Source organism: Salvelinus fontinalis, chromosome 29, assembly GCF_029448725.1.
Source record: "Salvelinus fontinalis isolate EN_2023a chromosome 29, ASM2944872v1, whole genome shotgun sequence".
Classification (NCBI taxonomy): domain Eukaryota; kingdom Metazoa; phylum Chordata; class Actinopteri; order Salmoniformes; family Salmonidae; genus Salvelinus; species Salvelinus fontinalis.
In genome coordinates this window covers 1,621,263-1,643,044 of record NC_074693.1, presented here as the reverse complement: position 1 = coordinate 1,643,044, position 21,782 = coordinate 1,621,263, and the positions used below count along the sequence as shown (strand labels likewise).

Here is a 21,782-nt window from a genome sequence, read left to right as displayed (position 1 = left end):
AGCGGGGTTAGAGTTAGTCTCCTCTCTAATAGATAGCAGGGTTAGAGTTAGTCTCCTCTAATAGATAGCAGGGTTAGTCTCCTCTAATAGATAGCAGGGTTAGTCTCCTCTAATAGATAGCGGGGTTAGAGTTAGTCTCCTCTAATAGATAGCAGGGTTAGTCTCCTCTAATAGATAGCAGGGTTAGAGGTAGTCTCCTCTAATAGATAGCGGGGTTAGAGTTAGTCTCCTCTAATAGATAGCAGGGTTAGTCTCCTCTAATAGATAGCAGGGTTAGAGGTAGTCTCCTCTAATAGATAGCAGGGTTAGAGGTAGTCTCCTCTAATAGATAGCGGGGTTAGTCTCCTCTAATAGATAGCAGGGTTAGTCTCCTCTAATAGATAGCGGGGTTAGTCTCCTCTAATAGATATCAGGGTTAGTCTCCTCTAATAGATAGCAGGGTTAGAGGTAGTCTCCTCTAATAGATAGCGGGGTTAGTCTCCTCTAATAGATAGCAGGGTTAGTCTCCTCTAATAGATAGCGGGGTTAGTCTCCTCTAATAGATAGCAGGGTTAGTCTCCTCTAATAGATAGCAGGGTTAGAGGTAGTCTCCTCTAATAGATAGCAGGGTTAGAGGTAGCCTCCTCTAATAGATAGCGGGGTTAGTCTCCTCTAATAGATAGCAGGGTTAGTCTCCTCTAATAGATAGCGGGGTTAGTCTCCTCTAATAGATAGCGGGGTTAGTCTCCTCTAATAGATAGCAGGGTTAGAGGTAGTCTCCTCTAATAGATAGCAGGGTTAGAGTTAGTCTCCTCTAATAGATAGCAGGGTTAGTCTCCTCTAATAGATAGCAGGGTTAGTCTCCTCTAATAGATAGCGGGGTTAGAGTTAGTCTCCTCTAATAGATAGCAGGGTTAGAGGTAGTCTCCTCTAATAGATAGCAGGGTTAGAGGTAGTCTCCTCTAATAGATAGCAGGGTTAGAGTTAGTCTCCTCTAATAGATAGCAGGGTTAGAGTTAGTCTCCTCTAATAGATAGCGGGGTTAGAGTTAGTCTCCTCTCTAATAGATAGCGGGGTTAGAGTTAGTCTCCTCTAATAGATAGCGGGGTTAGAGTTAGTCTCCTCTAATAGATAGCAGGGTTAGTCTCCTCTAATAGATAGCGGGGTTAGAGTTAGTCTCCTCTAATAGATAGCAGGGTTAGAGTTAGTCTCCTCTAATAGATAGCGGGGTTAGAGTTAGTCTCCTCTAATAGATAGCAGGGTTAGTCTCCTCTAATAGATAGCGGGGTTAGAGTTAGTCTCCTCTAATAGATAGCGGGGTTAGAGTTAGTCTCCTCTAATAGATAGCGGGGTTAGAGGTAGTCTCCTCTAATAGATAGCGGGGTTAGAGGTAGTCTCCTCTAATAGATAGCGGGGTTAGAGTTAGTCTCCTCTAATAGATAGCAGGGTTAGAGTTAGTCTCCTCTAATAGATAGCGGGGTTAGAGGTAGTCTCCTCTAATAGATAGCAGGGTTAGAGTTAGTCTCCTCTAATAGATAGCAGGGTTAGAGTTAGTCTCCTCTAATAGATAGCAGGGTTAGAGGTAGTCTCCTCTAATAGATAGCAGGGTTAGAGTTAGTCTCCTCTAATAGATAGCAGGGTTAGAGTTAGTCTCCTCTAATAGATAGCAGGGTTAGTCTCCTCTAATAGATAGCGGGGTTAGAGGTATTCTCCTCTAATAGATAGCAGGGTTAGAGTTAGTCTCCTCTAATAGATAGCAGGGTTAGAGTTAGTCTCCTCTCTAATAGATAGCGGGGTTAGAGTTAGTCTCCTCTAATAGATAGCGGGGTTAGAGGTAGTCTCCTCTAATAGATAGCAGGGTTAGAGTTAGTCTCCTCTAATAGATAGCAGGGTTAGAGTTAGTCTCCTCTAATAGATAGCAGGGTTAGAGTTAGTCTCCTCTAATAGATAGCAGGGTTAGAGGTAGTCTCCTCTAATAGATAGCAGGGTTAGAGTTAGTCTCCTCTAATAGATAGCAGGGTTAGAGTTAGTCTCCTCTAATAGATAGCAGGGTTAGAGTTAGTCTCCTCTAATAGATAGCGGGGTTAGAGTTAGTCTCCTCTAATAGATAGCGGGGTTAGAGTTAGTCTCCTCTAAACCAGATGTGCTATGTCATTAATTCTTCCTGTAACCTCTGTCCTTCAATCTCCTCTCTGATGCTGTAGTGGAATAGGGTCCTAAATGGCACCCTGTTCCCTGAATAGGGCACTACTTGTGATCAGAGTTCTATGGCGAATAGGGCACTACTTTAGACCAGAGTCCTATGGCCAATGGCACCCTATTCCCACTATAGGTCACTACTTTTATGAGTGAAGCTTATGTCTTCAGACCAGACCAGACTTGGGTGAAAGACCATCGTTTTTCGATTCAGGGTCACGTTCAGATTGTTTTTTAAAATTTGGCAGTACTATTCATAAAACTGACTGGCCAAAACAGGATACAATCCAACCACATTTCAACAAGTTACTGGAAAGTAATGAAGTCACATTGTGCCAACACCTCTTTAAACTAACATTATGTTTGTCCTGATTTGTTTCCTCTCTAGCTGAGACTGACATTGTGTTTGTGTGTTCGGTCCTATGTGGCTCAGTGTGTAGAGCACTGAGCGATGCCAGGGTTGTGGGTTTGATTCCCACTGGGGACCAGTATGACAATGTATGCGCTCACTTCTGTAAGTTGCTCAGGATAAACGTTTTTGCTAAAATGTAAAACGGTGTGTCTGTGTTACACACTGTTGTTGATGATGTTGTGAATATGTGGGTCACCACTGTGCATTCTTTGTTTGACGTTTGATTGTGTGTTGGGTTTCTCAGTCGTAGGCGACGCTTAAAATTGATTAGGCAGGTCTGTACTAGTCGGAGTGAATCTGTTTATATCACACTAGACAGACAACTCTCTCTCTGTCTCTCTCTCGCCACAGTTTCTTCCCCGTGTTACCCAACGCCTTCTAAAGAACTATTGTAGAGAACTCATTCCTCCTCCTTCCCATGACACTCACCCCTCTCTTCCTCACCCCCCTCTCTTCCTCACCCCCCTCTCTTCCTCACCCCCCTCTCTTCCTCACCCCCCTCTCTTCCTCACCCCCCTCTCTTCCTCACCCCCCTCTCTTCCTCACCACCCTCTCTCTTCCTCACCCCCCCTCTCTTCCTCACCCCCCCTCTCTTCCTCACCCCCCTCTCTTCCTCACCCCCCTCTCTTCCTCACCCCCCTCTCTTCCTCACCCCCCTCTCTTCCTCACCCCCCTCTTCCTCACCCCCCTCTTCCTCACCCCCCTCTCTTCCTCACCCCCCTCTCTTCCTCACCACCCTCTCTCTTCCTCACCACCCTCTCTCTTCCTCACCACCCTCTCTCTTCCTCACCACCCTCTCTCTTCCTCACCACCCTCTCTCTTCCTCACCACCCTCTCTCTTCCTCACCCCTCCTCTCTTCCTCACCCCTCCTCTCTTCCTCACCCCTCCTCTCTTCCTCACCCCTCCTCTCTTCCTCACCCCTCCTCTCTTCCTCACCCCCCTCTCTCTTCCTCACCCCCCCTCTCTTCCTCACCCCCCTCTCTTCCTCACCCCCCTCTCTCTTCCTCACCCCCCCTCTCTTCCTCACCCCCCTCTCTTCCTCACCCCCCTCTCTTCCTCACCACCCTCTCTCTTCCTCACCACCCTCTCTCTTCCTCACCACCCTCTCTCTTCCTCACCGCCCTCTCTCTTCCTCACCACCCTCTCTCTTCCTCACCACCCTCTCTCTTCCTCACCCCTCCTCTCTTCCTCACCCCTCCTCTCTTCCTCACCCCTCCTCTCTTCCTCACCCCTCCTCTCTTCCTCACCCCCCTCTCTCTTCCTCACCCCCCCTCTCTTCCTCACCCCCCTCTCTTCCTCACCCCCCTCTCTTCCTCACCCCCCTCTCTTCCTCACCCCCCTCTCTTCCTCACCCCCCTCTCTTCCTCACCCCCCTCTCTTCCTCACCCCCCTCTCTTCCTCACCCCCCTCTCTTCCTCACCCCCCTCTCTCTTCCTCACCACCCTCTCTCTTCCTCACCACCCTCTCTCTTCCTCACCACCCTCTCTCTTCCTCACCACCCTCTCTCTTCCTCACCACCCTCTCTCTTCCTCACCACCCTCTCTCTTCCTCACCACCCTCTCTCTTCCTCACCACCCTCTCTCTTCCTCACCACCCTCTCTCTTCCTCACCACCCTCTCTCTTCCTCACCACCCTCTCTCTTCCTCACCACCCTCTCTCTTCCTCACCACCCTCTCTCTTCCTCACCACCCTCTCTCTTCCTCACCACCCTCTCTCTTCCTCACCACCCTCTCTCTTCCTCACCACCCTCTCTCTTCCTCACCACCCTCTCTCTTCCTCACCACCCTCTCTCTTCCTCACCACCCTCTCTCTTCCTCACCACCCTCTCTCTTCCTCACCACCCTCTCTCTTCCTCACCACCCTCTCTCTTCCTCACCACCCTCTCTCTTCCTCACCCCCCTCTCTCTTCCTCACCACCCTCTCTCTTCCTCACCACCCTCTCTCTTCCTCACCACCCTCTCTCTTCCTCACCACCCTCTCTCTTCCTCACCACCCTCTCTCTTCCTCACCACCCTCTCTCTTCCTCACCACCCTCTCTCTTCCTCACCACCCTCTCTCTTCCTCACCACCCTCTCTCTTCCTCACCCCCCTCTCTCTTCCTCACCACCCTCTCTCTTCCTCACCACCCTCTCTCTTCCTCACCACCCTCTCTCTTCCTCACCACCCTCTCTCTTCCTCACCACCCTCTCTCTTCCTCACCACCCTCTCTCTTCCTCACCACCCTCTCTCTTCCTCACCACCCTCTCTCTTCCTCACCACCCTCTCTCTTCCTCACCACCCTCTCTCTTCCTCACCACCCTCTCTCTTCCTCACCACCCTCTCTCTTCCTCACCACCCTCTCTCTTCCTCACCACCCTCTCTCTTCCTCACCACCCTCTCTCTTTCTCACCACCCTCTCTCTTCCTCACCACCCTCTCTCTTCCTCACCACCCTCTCTCTTCCTCACCCCCCTCTCTCTTCCTCACCACCCTCTCTCTTTCTCACCACCCTCTCTCTTCCTCACCCCTCCTCTCTTTCTCACCCCCCTCTCTCTTCCTCACCCCCTCTCTTCCTCACCCCCTCTCTTCCTCACCCCCTCTCTTCCTCACTCCCCTCTCTTCCTCACCCCCCTCTCTTCCTCACCACCCTCTCTTCCTCACCACCCTCTCTCTTCCTCACCACCCTCTCTCTTCCTCACCCCCCTCTCTTCCTCACCACCCTCTCTTCCTCACCACCCTCTCTCTTCCTCACCACCCTCTCTCTTCCTCACCACCCTCTCTCTTCCTCACCACCCTCTCTCTTTCTCACCCCCCTCTCTCTTCCTCACCCCCCTCTCTCTTCCTCACCCCCCTCTCTCTTCCTCACCCCCCTCTCTCTTCCTCACCCCCCTCTCTCTTCCTCACCCCCCTCTCTCTTCCTCACCCCCCTCTCTCTTCCTCACCCCCCTCTCTCTTCCTCACCCCCCTCTCTCTTCCTCACCCCCCTCTCTCTTCCTCACCACCCTCTCTCTTCCTCACCCCCCTCTCTCTTCCTCACCCCCCTCTCTCTTCCTCACCCCCCTCTCTCTTCCTCACCCCCCTCTCTCTTCCTCACCCCCCTCTCTCTTCCTCACCCCCCTCTCTCTTCCTCACACCCTCTCTTCCTCACCCCCCTCTCTTCCTCACCACCCTCTCTTCCTCACCACCCTCTCTTCCTCACCACCCTCTCTCTTCCTCACCCCCCTCTCTCTTCCTCACCCCCCTCTCTCTTCCTCACCCCCCTCTCTCTTTCTCACCACCCTCTCTCTTTCTCACCCCCCCCCCCCCCCTCTTCCTAAATATGTACAACAGACAATAAGCTTCTGTTGAGTTGCATTAGGCTGAAACACATCTCTTAATGCTGGATATGAGCTGTTCTATCCTCGTTTGTCTCTCGGGGTTTGGAGTGCTTCCACAGTTTGGTTTTCAGATGAGTTGGGAGGACAGTTTTATGACTAAATGATGGCTTTGGTTTTGGCTTTGATTTGTGGCCTAGTTTTATATTCCATGGATCTGATTAAGTACTATACAGCTTTTAGGATGTAGTTCTTTAGTAGCTCAGTCGGTAGATTATGGAGCTTGTAACGCCAGGGTAGTGGGTTCGATTCCCGGGACCACCCCATACGTAAAGTGTATGAACACCATGAGTCTAAGTCACTTTGAATGAAAGCATCTGCTAAATGTAACATATAAACGGTCAAAATAATAAGTAAATAATAAATAAAATAATAAATAAGCGATGTTACTGAGTTACAGTTCATATAAGGAAATCAGTCCATTAAAATCAATTCATTAGACCCTAATCTATGGATTTCACATGACTGGGAGTACAGATATGTATCTGTTGGTCACAGTAGGGCAGTGGAACAGGAAAACAGTCAGTATCCGGTGTGACCACCATTTGCTTTCATGGAGCCCGACATATCCTTCGCATAGAGTTGATTGTGGCCTTTTTGAATGTTGGCCCACTCCTCGATTGCTATGCGAAGTTGCTGGATATTGGCAGGAACTTGGACAAGCTGTCGCACACATCAATCCAGAGCATCCCAAACATGCTCAACGGGTGACATGTCTGGTGAGTAGGACTCTAAAACGACGTTGAAGGTGGCTTATGGTAGAGAAATTAATTTTCAATTCTCTGGCAACAGTTCTGGTGGACATTCCTGCAGTCTGCATGCCAAATGCACACTCCTTCAAAACTTTAGACATCTGTGGCATTGTGTACATTTTAGTGGCCTTTTATTGTCCCCAACACAAGGTGCACCTGTGTAATGATCAGGCTGTTTAATCAGCTTCTTGATATGCCACACCTGTCAGGGTGATGAGTTATCTTGGCAAAGGAGAAATCCATTTTAGAATAAGGCTGTAATGTAACAATGTGGATAAAGGGGAAGGTGTGTGTGTGTGTGTGTGTGTGTGTGTGTGTGTGTGTGTGTGTGTGTGTGTGAACTCAGCAAAAAAAAGAAACGTCCTCACTGTCAACAACTTTATTTTCAGCAAACTTAACATGTGTAAATATTTGTATGAACATAACAAGATTCAACAACTGAGACATAAACTGAACTTGTTCCACAGACAAATGACAGAAATGGAATAATCTGTCCCTGAACAAAGGGGGGGGGGTCAAAATCAAAAGTAGCAGTCAGTGTCTGGTGTGGCCACCAGCTGCATTAAGTACTGCAGTGCATCTCCTCCTCATGCACTGCAACAGATGTGCCAGTTCTTGCTGTGAGATGTTACCCCATTCTTCCACCAAGGCACCTGCAAGTTCCCGGACATTTCTGGGGGGAATGGCCCTAGCCCTCACCCTCCGATCCAACAGGTCCCAGATGTGCTCAGTGGGATTGAGATCCGGGCTCTTCGCTGGCCATGGCAGAATACTGACATTCCTGTCATGCAGGAAATTATGAGCAGGATGGCTGGTGGCATTGTCATGCTGGAGGGTAATGTCAGGATGAGCCTGTAGGAAGGGTACCACATGAGGGAGTAGGATGTCTTCCCTGTAACGCACAGCGTGGACATTGCCTGCAATGACAACAAGTTCAGTCCGATGATGCTGTGACACCGCCCCAGACCATGACGGACCCTCCACCTCCAAATCGATCCCGCTCCAGAGTACAGGCCTCGGTGTAACGCTCATTCCTTCTACGATAAACGCGAATCTGACCATCACCCCTGGTGAGACAAAACCGCGACACGTCAGTGAAGAGCACTTTTTGCCAGTCCTGTCTGGTCCAGCGACGGTGAGTTTGTGCCTATAGGCGACGTTGTTGCCAGTGATGTCTGGTGAGGACCTGGTGAGGACCTGTGAGGACCTGCCTTACAACAGGCCTACAAGCCCTCAGTCCAGCCTCTGTCCGCAATAGTTAGCTGTCCATACAGACTCCTCCTCCCGCTACATCCTCCTCCGCTACAGACTCCTCCCACTACTACGGGTATCCATCATCCTGTCAAGTCAGCTCATATTGTTGCTACCTTAGCTGTTGTGCTAGCTAACATGCTATTAAACAGTGACGCTAGCATATTGACATGTTGGTATTAAAAGGCAGCAACAAATTCACCTAAAAATCTAACTGTTTATTTAGGTGTTTAGGCAAATCATTAGTTAGCTAGCTAGCTATCACATTAATTGTGCAAAAAATATGATAGCTAATGTTAGCTAGCTAGCTAAGCACTAGCCGGTCGGTGACATTGCTTAACTAGGCATCAATTAGGTAACACAATTTTAAAGTTTATTAGGAAGTTTTAATAAGTTAGACACTCAACGGACAACTTTGGTAGTTAGATCGCTAGATAGATAGATAGATAGATAGATAGTTAGTTAGTTAGTTAGTTAGCTAGCAAGACAGCTTGGTTTCTATTTTCCAACATATTTTTCTGATCCCCCAGAGTGGTCATCAACTGTTAATATTCTTGGAACTCATGTGTTCACCAGTAACGGCTTCTGGTAAACTGTTTGCCACTAAATAGAGGTTTTGCCCCAGATTCACCACCACTGGCAACATTTTGTGCACACTATTTAGTTTGCAGCAAACGTGCAGGAAGTTTGCAGCAAAATATTCATTTTTGTAAAGGTACTTTTTCCCAGGGCCCAGAGAGTAGTAGTTCACTATGTAGGGAATAGGGTGCCATTTAGGATGAATGCCTAGGCTGTACTGAATCCCTGTAACCTGATACACACCCTGTAGTATAACAATCACCCTGTCCCATATTTCAGCCTATAATGTGCACCCTAATACACTAGTCTTCATCCCAAATGGCTTCCTATTCCCTACGTAATGCACTACTACTCCATGGGCCCTGGTCCCCCAAAAAAATCCCTTACAAAAATGTGTGTGTATATATATATATATAGTGCTGTTCTTTTGACCAGGGGCTATGGTCCAAAGTATTGCACTATCTAGGGAATTGGGTGGGTGCCATTTGGGACGGAACCTAGGTGATTCTCAGTCCATTATTAAGTCCTTTATTCCCAGAGGCAGTGACTCTGCCGTTCACTTCCAGTTCTCTCCCGGGTTCGGTCTAATTTACCAAAAGAAACAGAAGACGACAACTCTCTTGGCTTTCCTTCTGCGTGTGTAGATTGGTGGAAAGGTTTTATTCTTGAGTGCCAGATCCCAGTATCTCCTATCGTCTAATTAACATCACTCTGCATGGCCCAGTATCTCCTATCGTCTAATTAACATCACTCTGCATGGCCCAGTATCTCCTATCGTCTAGTTAACATCACTCTGCATGGCCTAGTATCTCCTACCGTCTAATTAACATCACTCTGCATGGCCCAGTATCTCCTATCGTCTAGTTAACATCACTCTGCATGGCCCAGTATCTCCTACCGTCTAATTAACATCACTCTGCATGGCCCAGTATCTCCTACCGTCTAATTAACATCACTCTACATGGCCCAGTATCTCCTACCGTCTAATTAACATCACTCTGCATGGCCCAGTATCTCCTATCGTCTAATTAACATCACTCTGCATGGCCCAGTATCTCCTATTGTCTAGTTAACATCACTCTGCATGGCCCAGTATCTCCTACCGTCTAATTAACATCACTCTGCATGGCCCATTATCTCCTACCGTCTAATTAACATCACTCTGCATGGCCCAGTATCTCCTATCGTCTAGTTAACATCACTCTGTCTAGCGGTTCTGAATATGTGATGCACCCGACTGTCCACGTAGATTTGCAATAGCCTTTTGATTTGAAAAGTTTAAGTTTGGTTACTAGGCAATACAATATGATGAAATTGAACCAAATGATCAGTTTCTGTCTTCAGTCCTTTTTATATTGGATAGATGGGCAATGTGGGCTACGGTATAGGTTGAATATGATAGTCTGTCTATAACCAGTCTGAGGAAGTCTGTCTATAACCAGCCTGAGGAGGTCTATAACCAGCCTGAGGAGGTCTATAACCAGCCTGAGGAGGTCTATAACCAGCCTGAGGAGGTCTATAACTCCATTAGGTTGAATATGATAGTCTGTCTATAACCAGTCTGAGGAAGTCTGTCTATAACCAGCCTGAGGAGGTCTATAACCAGCCTGAGGAGGTCTATAACCAGCCTGAGGAGGTCTATAACCAGCCTGAGGAGGTCTATAACTCCATTAGGTTGAATGTGATAGTCTGCCTATAACCAGCCTGAGGAGGTCTATAACCAGCCTGAGGAGGTCTATAACCAGCCTGAGGAGGTCTATAACTCCATTAGGTTGAACGTGATAGTATGTCTATAACCGGCCTGAGGAGGTCTATAACCAGCCTGAGGAGGTCTATAACTCCATTAGGTTGAATGTGATAGTCTGACTATAACCAGCCTGAGGAGGTCTATATCGCCATTAGGTTGAATGTAATAGTCTGTCTATAACCAGCCTGAGGAGGCCTATAACCAGCCTGAGGAGGTCTATAACTCCATTAGGTTGAATGTGATAATCTGTCTATAACCAGCCTGAGGAGGTCTATAACTCCATTAGGTTGAATGTGATAGTCTGTCTATAACCAGCCTGAGGAGGTCTATAACCAGCCTGAGGAGGTCTATAACTCCATTAGGTTGAATGTGATAATCTGTCTATAACCAGCCTGAGGAGGTCTATAACCAGCCTGAGGAGGTCTATAACTCCATTAGGTTGAATGTGATAGTCTGTCTATAACCAGCCTGAGGAGGTCTATAACCAGCCTGAGGAGGTCTATAACCAGCCTGAGGAGGTCTATAACTCCATTAGGTTGAATGTGATAGTCTGTCTATAACCAGCCTGAGGAGGTCTATAACCAGCCTGAGGAGGTCTATAACCAGCCTGAGGAGGTCTATAACCAGCCTGAGGAGGTCTATAACCAGCCTGAGGAGGTCTATAACTCCATTAGGTTGAATGTGATAGTCTGTCTATAACCAGTCTGAGGAGGTCTATAACTCCATTAGGTTGAATGTGATAGTCTGACTATAACCAGTCTGAGGAGGTCTATAACCAGCCTGAAGAGGTCTATAACCAGCCTGAGGAGGTCTATAACCAGCCTGAGGAGGTCTATAACCAGCCTGAGGAGGTCTATAACTCCATTAGGTTGAATGTGATAGTCTGTCTATAACCAGCCTGAGGAGGTCTATAACCAGCCTGAGGAGGTCTATAACTCCATTAGGTTGAATATGATAGTCTGTCTATAACCAGTCTAAGTAGGTCTATAACTACATTCCTATTCAGAGTTTAGAGAAACGAGCTATTATCAGGCTGGTTGTGATGCATCCACCTGCACTAGGCCCCGCCCCACCTGCTCAGCCAATCAGGAGCCACTACAGCGTTCTTTTTTACTAAACGGTATGCGGTAAATAGAATAGAACGATGAGTAAATGCAGTTTATGTATGTAGTACGCTAGTACGGCCAGTCACTTTAAGACATTATCTTGACGACCTTCGTGTCGTTGACGTACTTTTAGTATTCATCTCTGAGTGTTGCACCCACTACACTTGACATCTTGTTTCCTAGAGCTCTGACATACTCGTATCAGCCTCTACCATTCTCTACCGCTGTCTCTCTTCTCCCCCCCCTGTTTCCTATCTGATACAGACTTGTTGGACGCAGAATGGATTGGTTTCCTATCAGTATGCCTCCCAGGCCTAAGTGTGTGTGTGTAGAATGGATTGGTTTCCTATCAGTATGCCTCCCAGGCCTGAGTGTGTGTGTGTGTGTGTAGAATCACGGGAAGGAAGTATTATGGAGGGAGAGGGAGCGCCCCCCGGTCCAACATTTCAAGTTTTCATGTTAAAACAGAAGGGTCCATGCAGATAGTCTGTGTAGCTATTTTATTAACTATTTAGCAGTCTTGTAGTTTGGGGATAGAAGCTGTTCTGGAGCCTGTTGGTGTCAGACTTGTTGCTCCGGCGCAGTTTGCCGTGCGGGAAGCCGAGAGAACAGTATGGCTTGGGTGGCTGGAATCTTTAACTATTTTTCCGGACTTTTCTTTCACACCGCCTGATATAGAGCCTTATGACTTTAAATATGAGATCAAATAGATGATCATATCTAGTGCAAAGATGACACAGGAACCTGCATGAGGAAATTGACGTCATTGAATTTAGGCTGTCTCGTCGTCGCGGGTGATCAGGCCTGCCGTCGTCGTGTCGTCAGCAAGCTTGATGACGGTGTTGGAGTCTTACGTAGCCACACAGTCGTGGGTGAACTGGGAGTACAGGAAGGGACTAAGCACACACCCCTGAGAGGCCCCCCGTGTTGAAGGTCAATATGGCGGATGTGATTGTTGCTTACCCTCCCCAGTGGGAATCGGCTCGTCAGGAAGTCCAGGATCCAGTTCCCGAGGGAGGTGATTAATCCCAGGGTCCTTAGTGCCCTCCAAGCTCATCACTAAACTATGGTGTTGAACGCTGAGCTGTAGTCAATGAACAGCATTCTCATATATAGTGCATTCGGAAAGTATTCAGACCCCTTGACTTTTTCCACATTTTGTTACGTTACAGCCTTATTCTAAAATTGATTAAATTGTTTTTTCCCCTCATCAATCTACACACAATACCCCATAATGACAATGCAATTTATTTTTATTTTTTTTAGAAAAACTGATATCACATTTAAATAAGTATTCAGACCCTTTACTCAGTACTTTGTTGAAGCACCTTTGGCAGCGATTACAGCCTCAAGACTTCTTGGGTATGACGTTTCAAGCTCGGCACACCTGTATTTGGAGAGTTTCTCCCATTTATTTTTTGCAGATCCACTCAAGCTCTGTCAGGTTGGATGGGGAGCGTTGCTGCACAGTTATTTTCAGGTCTCTCCAGAGATGTTCGATCGGGTTCAAGTCTGGGCTCTGGCTGGGCCATTCAAGGACATTCAGAGACTTGTCCCAAAGCCACTCCTGTGTTGTCTTGGCTGTGTGCTTAGAGTCGTTGTCCTGGTGAACCTTCTCACCAGTCTGAACTCCTGACCGCTCTGGAGCAGGTTTTCATCAAGGATCTCTCTGTACTTTGCTTCGTTCAACTTCCTCAATTCTGACTCGTCTCCCAGTCGCTGCCGCTGAAAAACATTCCCACAGCATGATGCTGCCACCACCATGCTTCACCGTAGGGATGTTGCCAGGTTTCCTCCAGACGTGGCGCTTGGCATTCAGGCCAAAGAGTTTATTCTTGGTTTCATCAGACCAGAGAATCTTGTTTCTCATGGTCTCAGAGTCCTTTAAGTGCCTTTTGGCAAACTCCAAGCGGGCTGTCATGTGCCTTTTTACTGAGGAGTGGCTTCCGTCTGGCCACTCTACCATAAAGGCCTGATAGTGGAGTGCTGTAGAGATGGTTGTCCTTCTGGAAGGTTCTCCCATCTTAACAGAAGAACTCTGGAGCTCTGTCAGTGACCTTCGGGTTCTTAGTCACCTCCCTGACCAAGGCCCTTCTTCCCCAATTGCTCAGTTTGGCCGGGCGGCCAGCTCTAGGAAGAGTCTTGGTGGTTACAAACTTCTTACATTTAAGAATGATGGAGGCCACTGTGTTCTTGGGGACCTTCAATGCTGCAGAAATTATTTGGTACCCTTCGCCAGATCTGTGCCTCGACACAATCCTGTCTCGGTGCTCTACGGACAATTCCTTCGACCTATTGGCTTGGTTTTTGCTGTGGAACCTTACATAGACAGGTGTGTGCCTTTCCAAATCACGTTCAATCAATTGAATTTACCACATGCGGAATTCAATCAAGTTGTAGAAACATCTCAGGGATGATCAATGGAAACAGGATGCAGCTGAGCTCAATTTTGAGTCTCATAGCAAAGAGTCAGAATTCTTATGTAAATAAGGTATTTCTGTTTTATATTTGTAATACATTTGCAAACATTTATAAAAACCTGTTTTCGCATTGTCATTATGGGGTATTGTGTGTAGATTGAGGATGTTTATTTAATACATTTTAGAATAAGACTGTAACGTAACACAATGTGGAAAAAGTCAAGGGGTCTGAATACTTTCCCATTGTGCTGTAGGTATTCCTCCCATCTCGGGTGGAGTGCAATTGAGATTGCGTCGTAGTGCACTATATAGGGTATCATTTGGGACGATTTAGGTTCATCTAGGCTTAACCCTACATCAGCCAATGGAATATTTAACTGGGATAGTGACAGAGGACTAGATTGATCCCAGATCGGTTTGTGTTGTCATGCCAACTCCTGACCATGGGGACTTAACAGGACAGCACAGACAGATCCGTGACCAGACTAGCAGAAGACAGTAATGTTAGACGACAGAGGACAGGGGTGTCAAAGGGAGGGTTAGAATGACGGGGATGCCTGTTTCTGGTATGGATGGTCACTCCCATTTATAAAGCCTAGGAAGTAATAATAAGGTACATAGAGCCTCAGTGTTGGGGATTAATAATGAGGTACATAGGGCCTCAGTGTTGGGGATTAATAATGAGGTACATAGGGCCTCAGTGTTGGGGAGTAATAATGAGGTACATAGGGCCTCAGTGTTGGGGAGTCATAATGAGGTACATAGGGCCTCAGTGTTGGGGAGTAATAATGAGGTACATAGGGCCTCAGTGTTGGGGAGTCATAATGAGGTACATAGGGCCTCAGTGTTGGGGAGTAATAATGAGGTACATAGGGCCTCAGTGTTGGGGAGTAATAATGAGGTACATAGGGCCTCAGTGTTGGGGAGTCATAATGAGGTACATAGGGCCTCAGTGTTGGGGAGTAATAATGAGGTACATAGGGCCTCAGTGTTGGGAAGTCATAATGAGGTACAGTGTTAGGAAGTCATACTGTTGGTTCACCTTATAATATTTAGGAGACCAGGTGTAATTCTAACCTTTTTGATATTTTGGATTAGTGCATATTAAAAATTTGAATCGTGACAAAATATGAATTTGTTTGTGATGGATTTAGTTCAGTGCATTTTAAGACATCGGAAAGCCGGATTTGATTATGGTAACTAAGCGTATATGATAACATTTACTCTGCATCAAGCGACTTCTTCAAAACTAACCATGTTATAATATAAACAAACTATACACCACACGCTGACTGGCTGCTGTATACTGTACATAGAAATTCCTGCAGATTTAAACTATATTAATCCATGAAGTCGGTGTGTCTTCTATTCCACAACTGTTCCCTAACTTCTATATGGACTTCAACAGAATAATAAAACATACACATGTATACAAAAATATATATAGTTCAGCAACAAAACAATAACAAGAATAAACATAATTAATAAAAGAAATCACATCTCAACTACATAGAGGACCTCCATCAATCATTTAAACTTCCTGAGTGGATCTCGTCACGGTATTTCTCTGCTTTCAAATTGCCATCAATAAAATGCAATTGTGTTCGTTGTCTGTAGCTTATGCCTGCTGCCCCATACCATAACCCCACCGCCACCATGGGGCAAACTGCAAACCGCTCGCCCACACGTCTGCCATCTGCCCGGTACAGTTGAAACCGGGATTCATTTGTGAAGAGCACATTTCTCTAGCGTGCCAGTGGCCATCGAAGGTGAGCATTTGGCCACTGAAGTCTGTTATGAGTCAGGTCATGACCCTGGTGAGGAGGACGAGCAGGCAGATGAGCTTCCCGGATACGGGTTCTGACAGTTTGTACAGAAACTCTTCGGTTGTGCAAAACCCTCAGTTTCATCAGCTGTCCGAGTGGCTGGTCTCAGACGATCCTGCAGGTGAAGAAGCCGGATGTGGAGGTCCTGGGCTGGCGTGGTTACACGTGGTCTGCTGTTATGAGGCCGGTTGGATGTACTGCCAAATTCTCTAAAATGATGGAGGCGGCTTATGGTAGAGAAATAAACATTCAATTATCTAGCAACATCTCTGGTGGACATTCCTGCAGTCAGAATGCCCAATTGCACTCTCCTTCAACTTGAGTCATCCGTGGCGTTGTGTTGAAAAAGGACAAGCTCTCAAAACCATGAAGGAGGAAGAACGACGGGAGGCCCGAGATGCAAAAAATAATATAATTTAAATCCGTGCTCGAAATAATACAGAAAGTGCAAGGAGTTAAACAGCGCTTATGGCCTTCATCAGTACAAACACATTTAAGAAGACACGTAACACCCGCTGTGTTTAACAGGTGCAGGGAGATACTTCCTGAGAGACTGACCTTATTTTTTTTGTAGTGTTGTCTACAGGCACTCAATTCGAGATTGACTGAATATTATAGAAGAGAGTATTAAACAATGGACAATTCACAACAGTCTGGGCTACGTAGCGACAGACAGGAAGTAGTCGAGTGGATTTAAAAGGTCAGAGAGCGAGGGGGATGCCTGTAGACAACACTACAAGAAACATACAAGGTCAGTCTCTATCTGCTTGTACCTGTTGCACACAGCGGGTGTTTTAATTGCCTGTCTTCTTAATTTGTTTGCACTGATGAAGGCAGAAGGCTGAAACGTATTGCTGTTTTTAATTTATTTTTAAATTATTAGCTCAACTTTCACTTGTTGTTTTTCTTTTGAACATGGATTAAATTAGTATTATTTGTGCATCTCTGCCTCCTTGAGTAATTCTTCTTCATGGGTTTTGAGTATGTAGTTTTGGAACTCTACATATTTTCTCTCCCACGCACCGGCTGCCTTTCATTCTAGCCTGAGCGCTAACCCTCATACTGGCTGTCCACCTGTCTGACAAAACTGCACATTTTAGAGTGGCCTTTTCGTGTCCCCAGCACAAGGTGCACCTGCGTAATGATCATGCTGTTTAATCAGCTGCTTGATATGCCACACCTGTCAGGTGGACGGATTATATTGACCAAGGAGAAATGCTCACTAACAGGGATGGTAAAACATTTGTGCACAAAATTTGAAAGAAATACGTTTTTTTTTGTGCGTATGGAACATTTCTGTGTTATTTTATTTCAGCTCATGAAACACTTTAAATGTTGTGTTTTATAATGTTTTGTTCAGTATAAATAAAGGTTTTATAGGATCTACTACTGTGACATTCTAACTTTATTTTCTAACACTGTTTTCCAACCTTTTCTTTCAGAGCTTTCCATGCGGCTGGCGATCAGAAGGTAAGAGTGTCTGGAACTCCGTCCCAAACACCACCCTATTCCCTGTGTAGTGCACTACTCTATCAGGGCTCTGCGTTCCAAACACCACCCTATTCCCTGTGTAGTGCACTACTCTATCAGGGCTTTGCATTCCAAACACCACCCTATTCCCTGTGTAGTGCACTACTCTATCAGAGTTCTGCATCCCAAACACCACCCTATTCCCTGTGTAGTGCACTACTCTATCAGGGCTTTGCATCCCAAACACCACCCTATTCCCTGTATAGTGCACTACTCTATCAGAGCTCTGCATCCCAAACACCACCCTATTCCCTGTGTAGTGCACTACTCTATCAGGGCATTACATCCCAAACACCACCCTGTGTAGTGCACTACTCTATCAGAGCTCTGCATCCCAAACACCTCCCTGTGTAGTGCACTACTCTATCAGAGCTCTGCATCCCAAACACCACCCTATTCCCTGTGTAGTGCACTACTCTATCAGAGATCTGGATCCCAAACACCACCCTATTCCCTGTGTAGTGCACTACTCTATCAGAGCTCTGCATCCCAAACACCTCCCTGTGTAGTGCACTACTCTATCAGGGCTCTGTACTCCAAACACCACCCTATTCCCCTCAGAGCTCGTGTCAAAAGTAGTAAGCTACACATGGAAAAGGGTTTCATTTCATTTAATGTCTGTGTTGTCTGGAGACAGATCCCTGTCTCCACTAGACAGTAAAGAAACAGTCCTGTCTGGTCTCCACTAGGCAGTAAAGAAACAGTCCTGTCTGGTCTCCACTAGGTAGTAAAGAAACAGTCCTGTCTGGTCTCCACTAGGCAGTAAAGAAACAGTCCTGTCTGGTCTCCACTAGGCAGTAAAGAAACAGTCCTGTCTGGTCTCCACTAGGTAGTAAAGAAACAGTCCTGTCTGGTCTCCACTAGGCAGTAAAGAAACAGTCCTGTCTGGTCTCCACTAGACAGTAAAGAAACAGTCCTGTCTGGTCTCCACTAGGTAGTAAAGAAACAGTCCTGTCTGATCTCCACTAGGTAGTAAATAATCAGTCCTGTCTGGTCTCCACTAGGCAGTAAAGAAACAGTCCTGTCTGATCTCCACTAGGCAGTAAAGAAACAGTCCTGTCTGATCTCCACTAGACAGTAAATAAACAGTCCTGTCTGGTCTCCACTAGGCAGTAAAGAAACACACCTGTCTGGTCCATAGTCCAGTATGATATATTATCCTGTCTATGACGGTGCTTAAATAGAGTTTCCCCCTACACGCTGTTAATATTGCGTTGTGGTATCGGATGAGAGGGAATCACTTTGTCATCTAATGGCCTCTCTTAACAACATATCACCTCCTACCTCCTCCACCACCACCTCCTCCACCACCTCCTCCACCACCACCACCTCCTCCACCACCTCCTCCACCACCACCTCCTCCACCACCACCTCCTCCACCACCTCCTCCACCACCTCCTCCACCTCCTCCACCTCCACCACCTCCTCCACCACCACCACCTCCTCCACCACCACCACTACCTCCACCACCTCCACCACCACCACCTCCTCCGCCACCACCTCCACCACCACCTCCACCTCCACCACCTCCTCCTCCACCACCTCCTCCACCACCACCTCCACCTCCTCCACCACCACCTCCACCACCACCACCACAACCTCCTCCACCAACACCTCCTCCACCTCCACCACCTCCTCCACCACCTCCACCACCACCACCACCTCCTCCTCCACCACCTCCTCCACCACCACCTCCACCACCACCTCCACCTCCTCCACCACCTCCTCCACCACCACCACCACCACAACCTCCTCCACCAACACCTCCTCCACCTCCACCACCTCCACCACCACCACCACCTCCTCCACCACCACCACCACCTCCACCACCACCATTTAAATTAACTCAGTCATAGTGATTCAATCCTCCATCAGGCTGTCTGCTTGCTCATAGCACACATTGCATAAGCAGCAGACCGTTAGGAGTTTGATGTGTTGAGTGAAATTATTATAGTATTAGTTAAACAGATGTGTGTGGCCCTAAAGAGCTTTGCACAATCCCAGACTCAAGAATATGTCAAAGGCAACATAAATTTTCATTTCGACCCAATTTATTCATTATCATGCAAAGTTCATAGTTCAAGCCCTATTATATAAATGCTTGTATTATTTGATTTGAGGACCGTACAAGTAAACATGGACGTCCTAGTCTCTCTGACACCAATGAGGCATCCTAGCTGAAGAACACACTTTTCAAGTCAAACGTTTAGTCAACATTTTGGAATCTATTTAAGTGTGAACAGTGTCATGGCCAAGCTAACAGAGGAAGATCATAGCCAAGCTAACAGAGGAAGATCATAGCCAAGCTAACAGAGGAAGATCATAGCCAAGCTAACAGAGGAAAATCATAGCCAGGCTAACAGAGACAGAGGAAGATCATAGCCAAGCTAACAGAGGAAGATCATAGCCAGGCTAACAGAGACAGAGCAAGATCATAGCCAGGCTAACAGAGACAGAGGAAGATCATAGCCAGGCTAACAGAGACAGAGGAAGATCATAGCCAGGCTAACAGAGACAGAGGAAGATCATAGCCAAGCTAACATAGGAAGATCATAGCCAAGCTAACAGAGGAGGATCATAGCCAAGCTAACAGAGGAAGATCATAGCCAAGCTAACAGAGACAGAGGAAGATCATAGCCAGGCTGACAGAGACAGAGGAAGATCCTTAGTAGGCTTTCCAAGATAAATATACTTGCTTTACATATGGTACCCTATTCCCTACATAGTGCACTACTATGGGTAGTCAATGGGTCAGAAGCAGTTGGGAAGTATCCCAGTTGGGTGTGTCCTCTTCAGCTCTCTCCTCCCTGCACACAGAGAGAGACGGAGCTGGCCTTAGCAAGGCCCCGTTCTTGCAACACATACTGTAATTATTATGACGTTATGAGCCGTGTTTAGGCTAACCGAGCTGGTTCCCAAGCAGCAGATATGGGATTGATACACTCTGCTGTGTGTGTGTGTGTGTGTGTGTGTGTGTGTGTGTGTGTGTGTGTGTGTGTGTGTGTGTGTGTGTGTGTGTGTGTGTGTGTGTGTGTGTGTGTGTACAGTATAGTACACACGTATGCTTAGATAGGGATTAATGCACGTGTGTGTTTGTCTAACTGCATGTTATGTGCTGTGGATTTCTACCCCTGTGTCTGCCCCCCCCCCCCTCTCTCACACCCTGTAGGATTCGCTCGCCCCCGCCTCCGTTCAGCCCAAATACTCCTTCGCCCCCAGCGCCGCTATCAACAAGATGGCGCGGCCGTTCACGCCGGGCGGCGGTAACACGGTCATTAAACCAGTGGCGTACGCCCCTAAAGTTAACACCCCGGCCTCAGCGGCCCCCGCCAGCATGCTACAGCCACACAACGGGTAGGTACACAAACAAACAAACAAACAAACAAACACAACACCTCCTCTGAGAGAGGACAGACACAACACCTCCTCTGAGAGAGGACAGACCAAACACCTCCTCTGAGAGAGGACAGACCCAACACCTCCTCTGAGAGAGGACAGACCAAACACCTCCTCTGAGAGAGGACAGACCAAACACCTCCTCTGAGAGAGGACAGACCAAACACCTCCTCTGATAGAGGACAGACCCAACACCTCCTCTGGGAGATGATAGACGAAACACAACACCTCCTCTGAGAGAGGACAGACCCAACACCTCCTCTGAGAGAGGACAGACCCAACACCTCCTCTGAGACAGGACAGACCAAACACAACACCTCCTCTGAGACAGGACAGACCCAACACCTCCTCTGAGACAGGACAGACCAAACACAACACCACCTCTGAGAGAGGACAGACCAAACACCTCCTCTGGGAGAGGACAGACCAAACACCTCCTCTGGGAGAGGACAGACCAAACACCTCCTCTGGGAGAGGACAGACACAACACCTCCTCTGAGAGAGGACAGACCCAACACCTCCTCTGAGAGAGGACAGACCAAACACAACACCTCCTCTGAGAGAGGACAGACCCAACACCTCCTCTGAGAGAGGACAGACCCAACACCTCCTCTGAGAGAGGACAGACCCAACACCTCCTCTGAGAGAGGACAGACCCAACACCTCCTCTGAGAGAGGACAGACCCAACACCTCCTCTTAGAGAGGACAGACCCAACACCTCCTCTTAGAGAGGACAGACCCAACACAACACCTCCTCTGAGAGAGGACAGACCAAACACCTCCTCTGAGAGAGGACAGACCAAACACAACACCTCCTCTGATAGAGGACAGACCCAACACCTCCTCTGGGAGATGATAGACGAAACACAACACCTCCTCTGAGAGAGGACAGACCCAACACCTCCTCTGAGAGAGGACAGACCCAACACCTCCTCTGAGACAGGACAGACCAAACACAACACCTCCTCTGAGACAGGACAGACCCAACACCTCCTCTGAGACAGGACAGACCAAACACAACACCACCTCTGAGAGAGGACAGACCAAACACCTCCTCTGGGAGAGGACAGACCAAACACCTCCTCTGGGAGAGGACAGACCAAACACCTCCTCTGGGAGAGGACAGACACAACACCTCCTCTGAGAGAGGACAGACCCAACACCTCCTCTGAGAGAGGACAGACCAAACACAACACCTCCTCTGAGAGAGGACAGACCCAACACCTCCTCTGAG

General features: G+C 47.5%; 1 protein-coding gene across 2 annotated transcripts in view; it reads left to right on the top strand.

The window, feature by feature from the left end:
* The window catches only part of LOC129827319 (PDZ and LIM domain protein 7-like), a 175,726-nt gene that overhangs the window by 94,119 nt on the left and 59,825 nt on the right, over positions 1-21,782 (top strand). For both annotated transcript variants that reach the window (XM_055888057.1, XM_055888056.1), the window contains exons 4-5: positions 17,064-17,091; positions 20,321-20,505. In XM_055888057.1, coding sequence (XP_055744032.1) covers positions 17,064-17,091; positions 20,321-20,505 — 213 coding nt within the window. The remainder of the gene's footprint in view (positions 1-17,063; positions 17,092-20,320; positions 20,506-21,782) is intronic.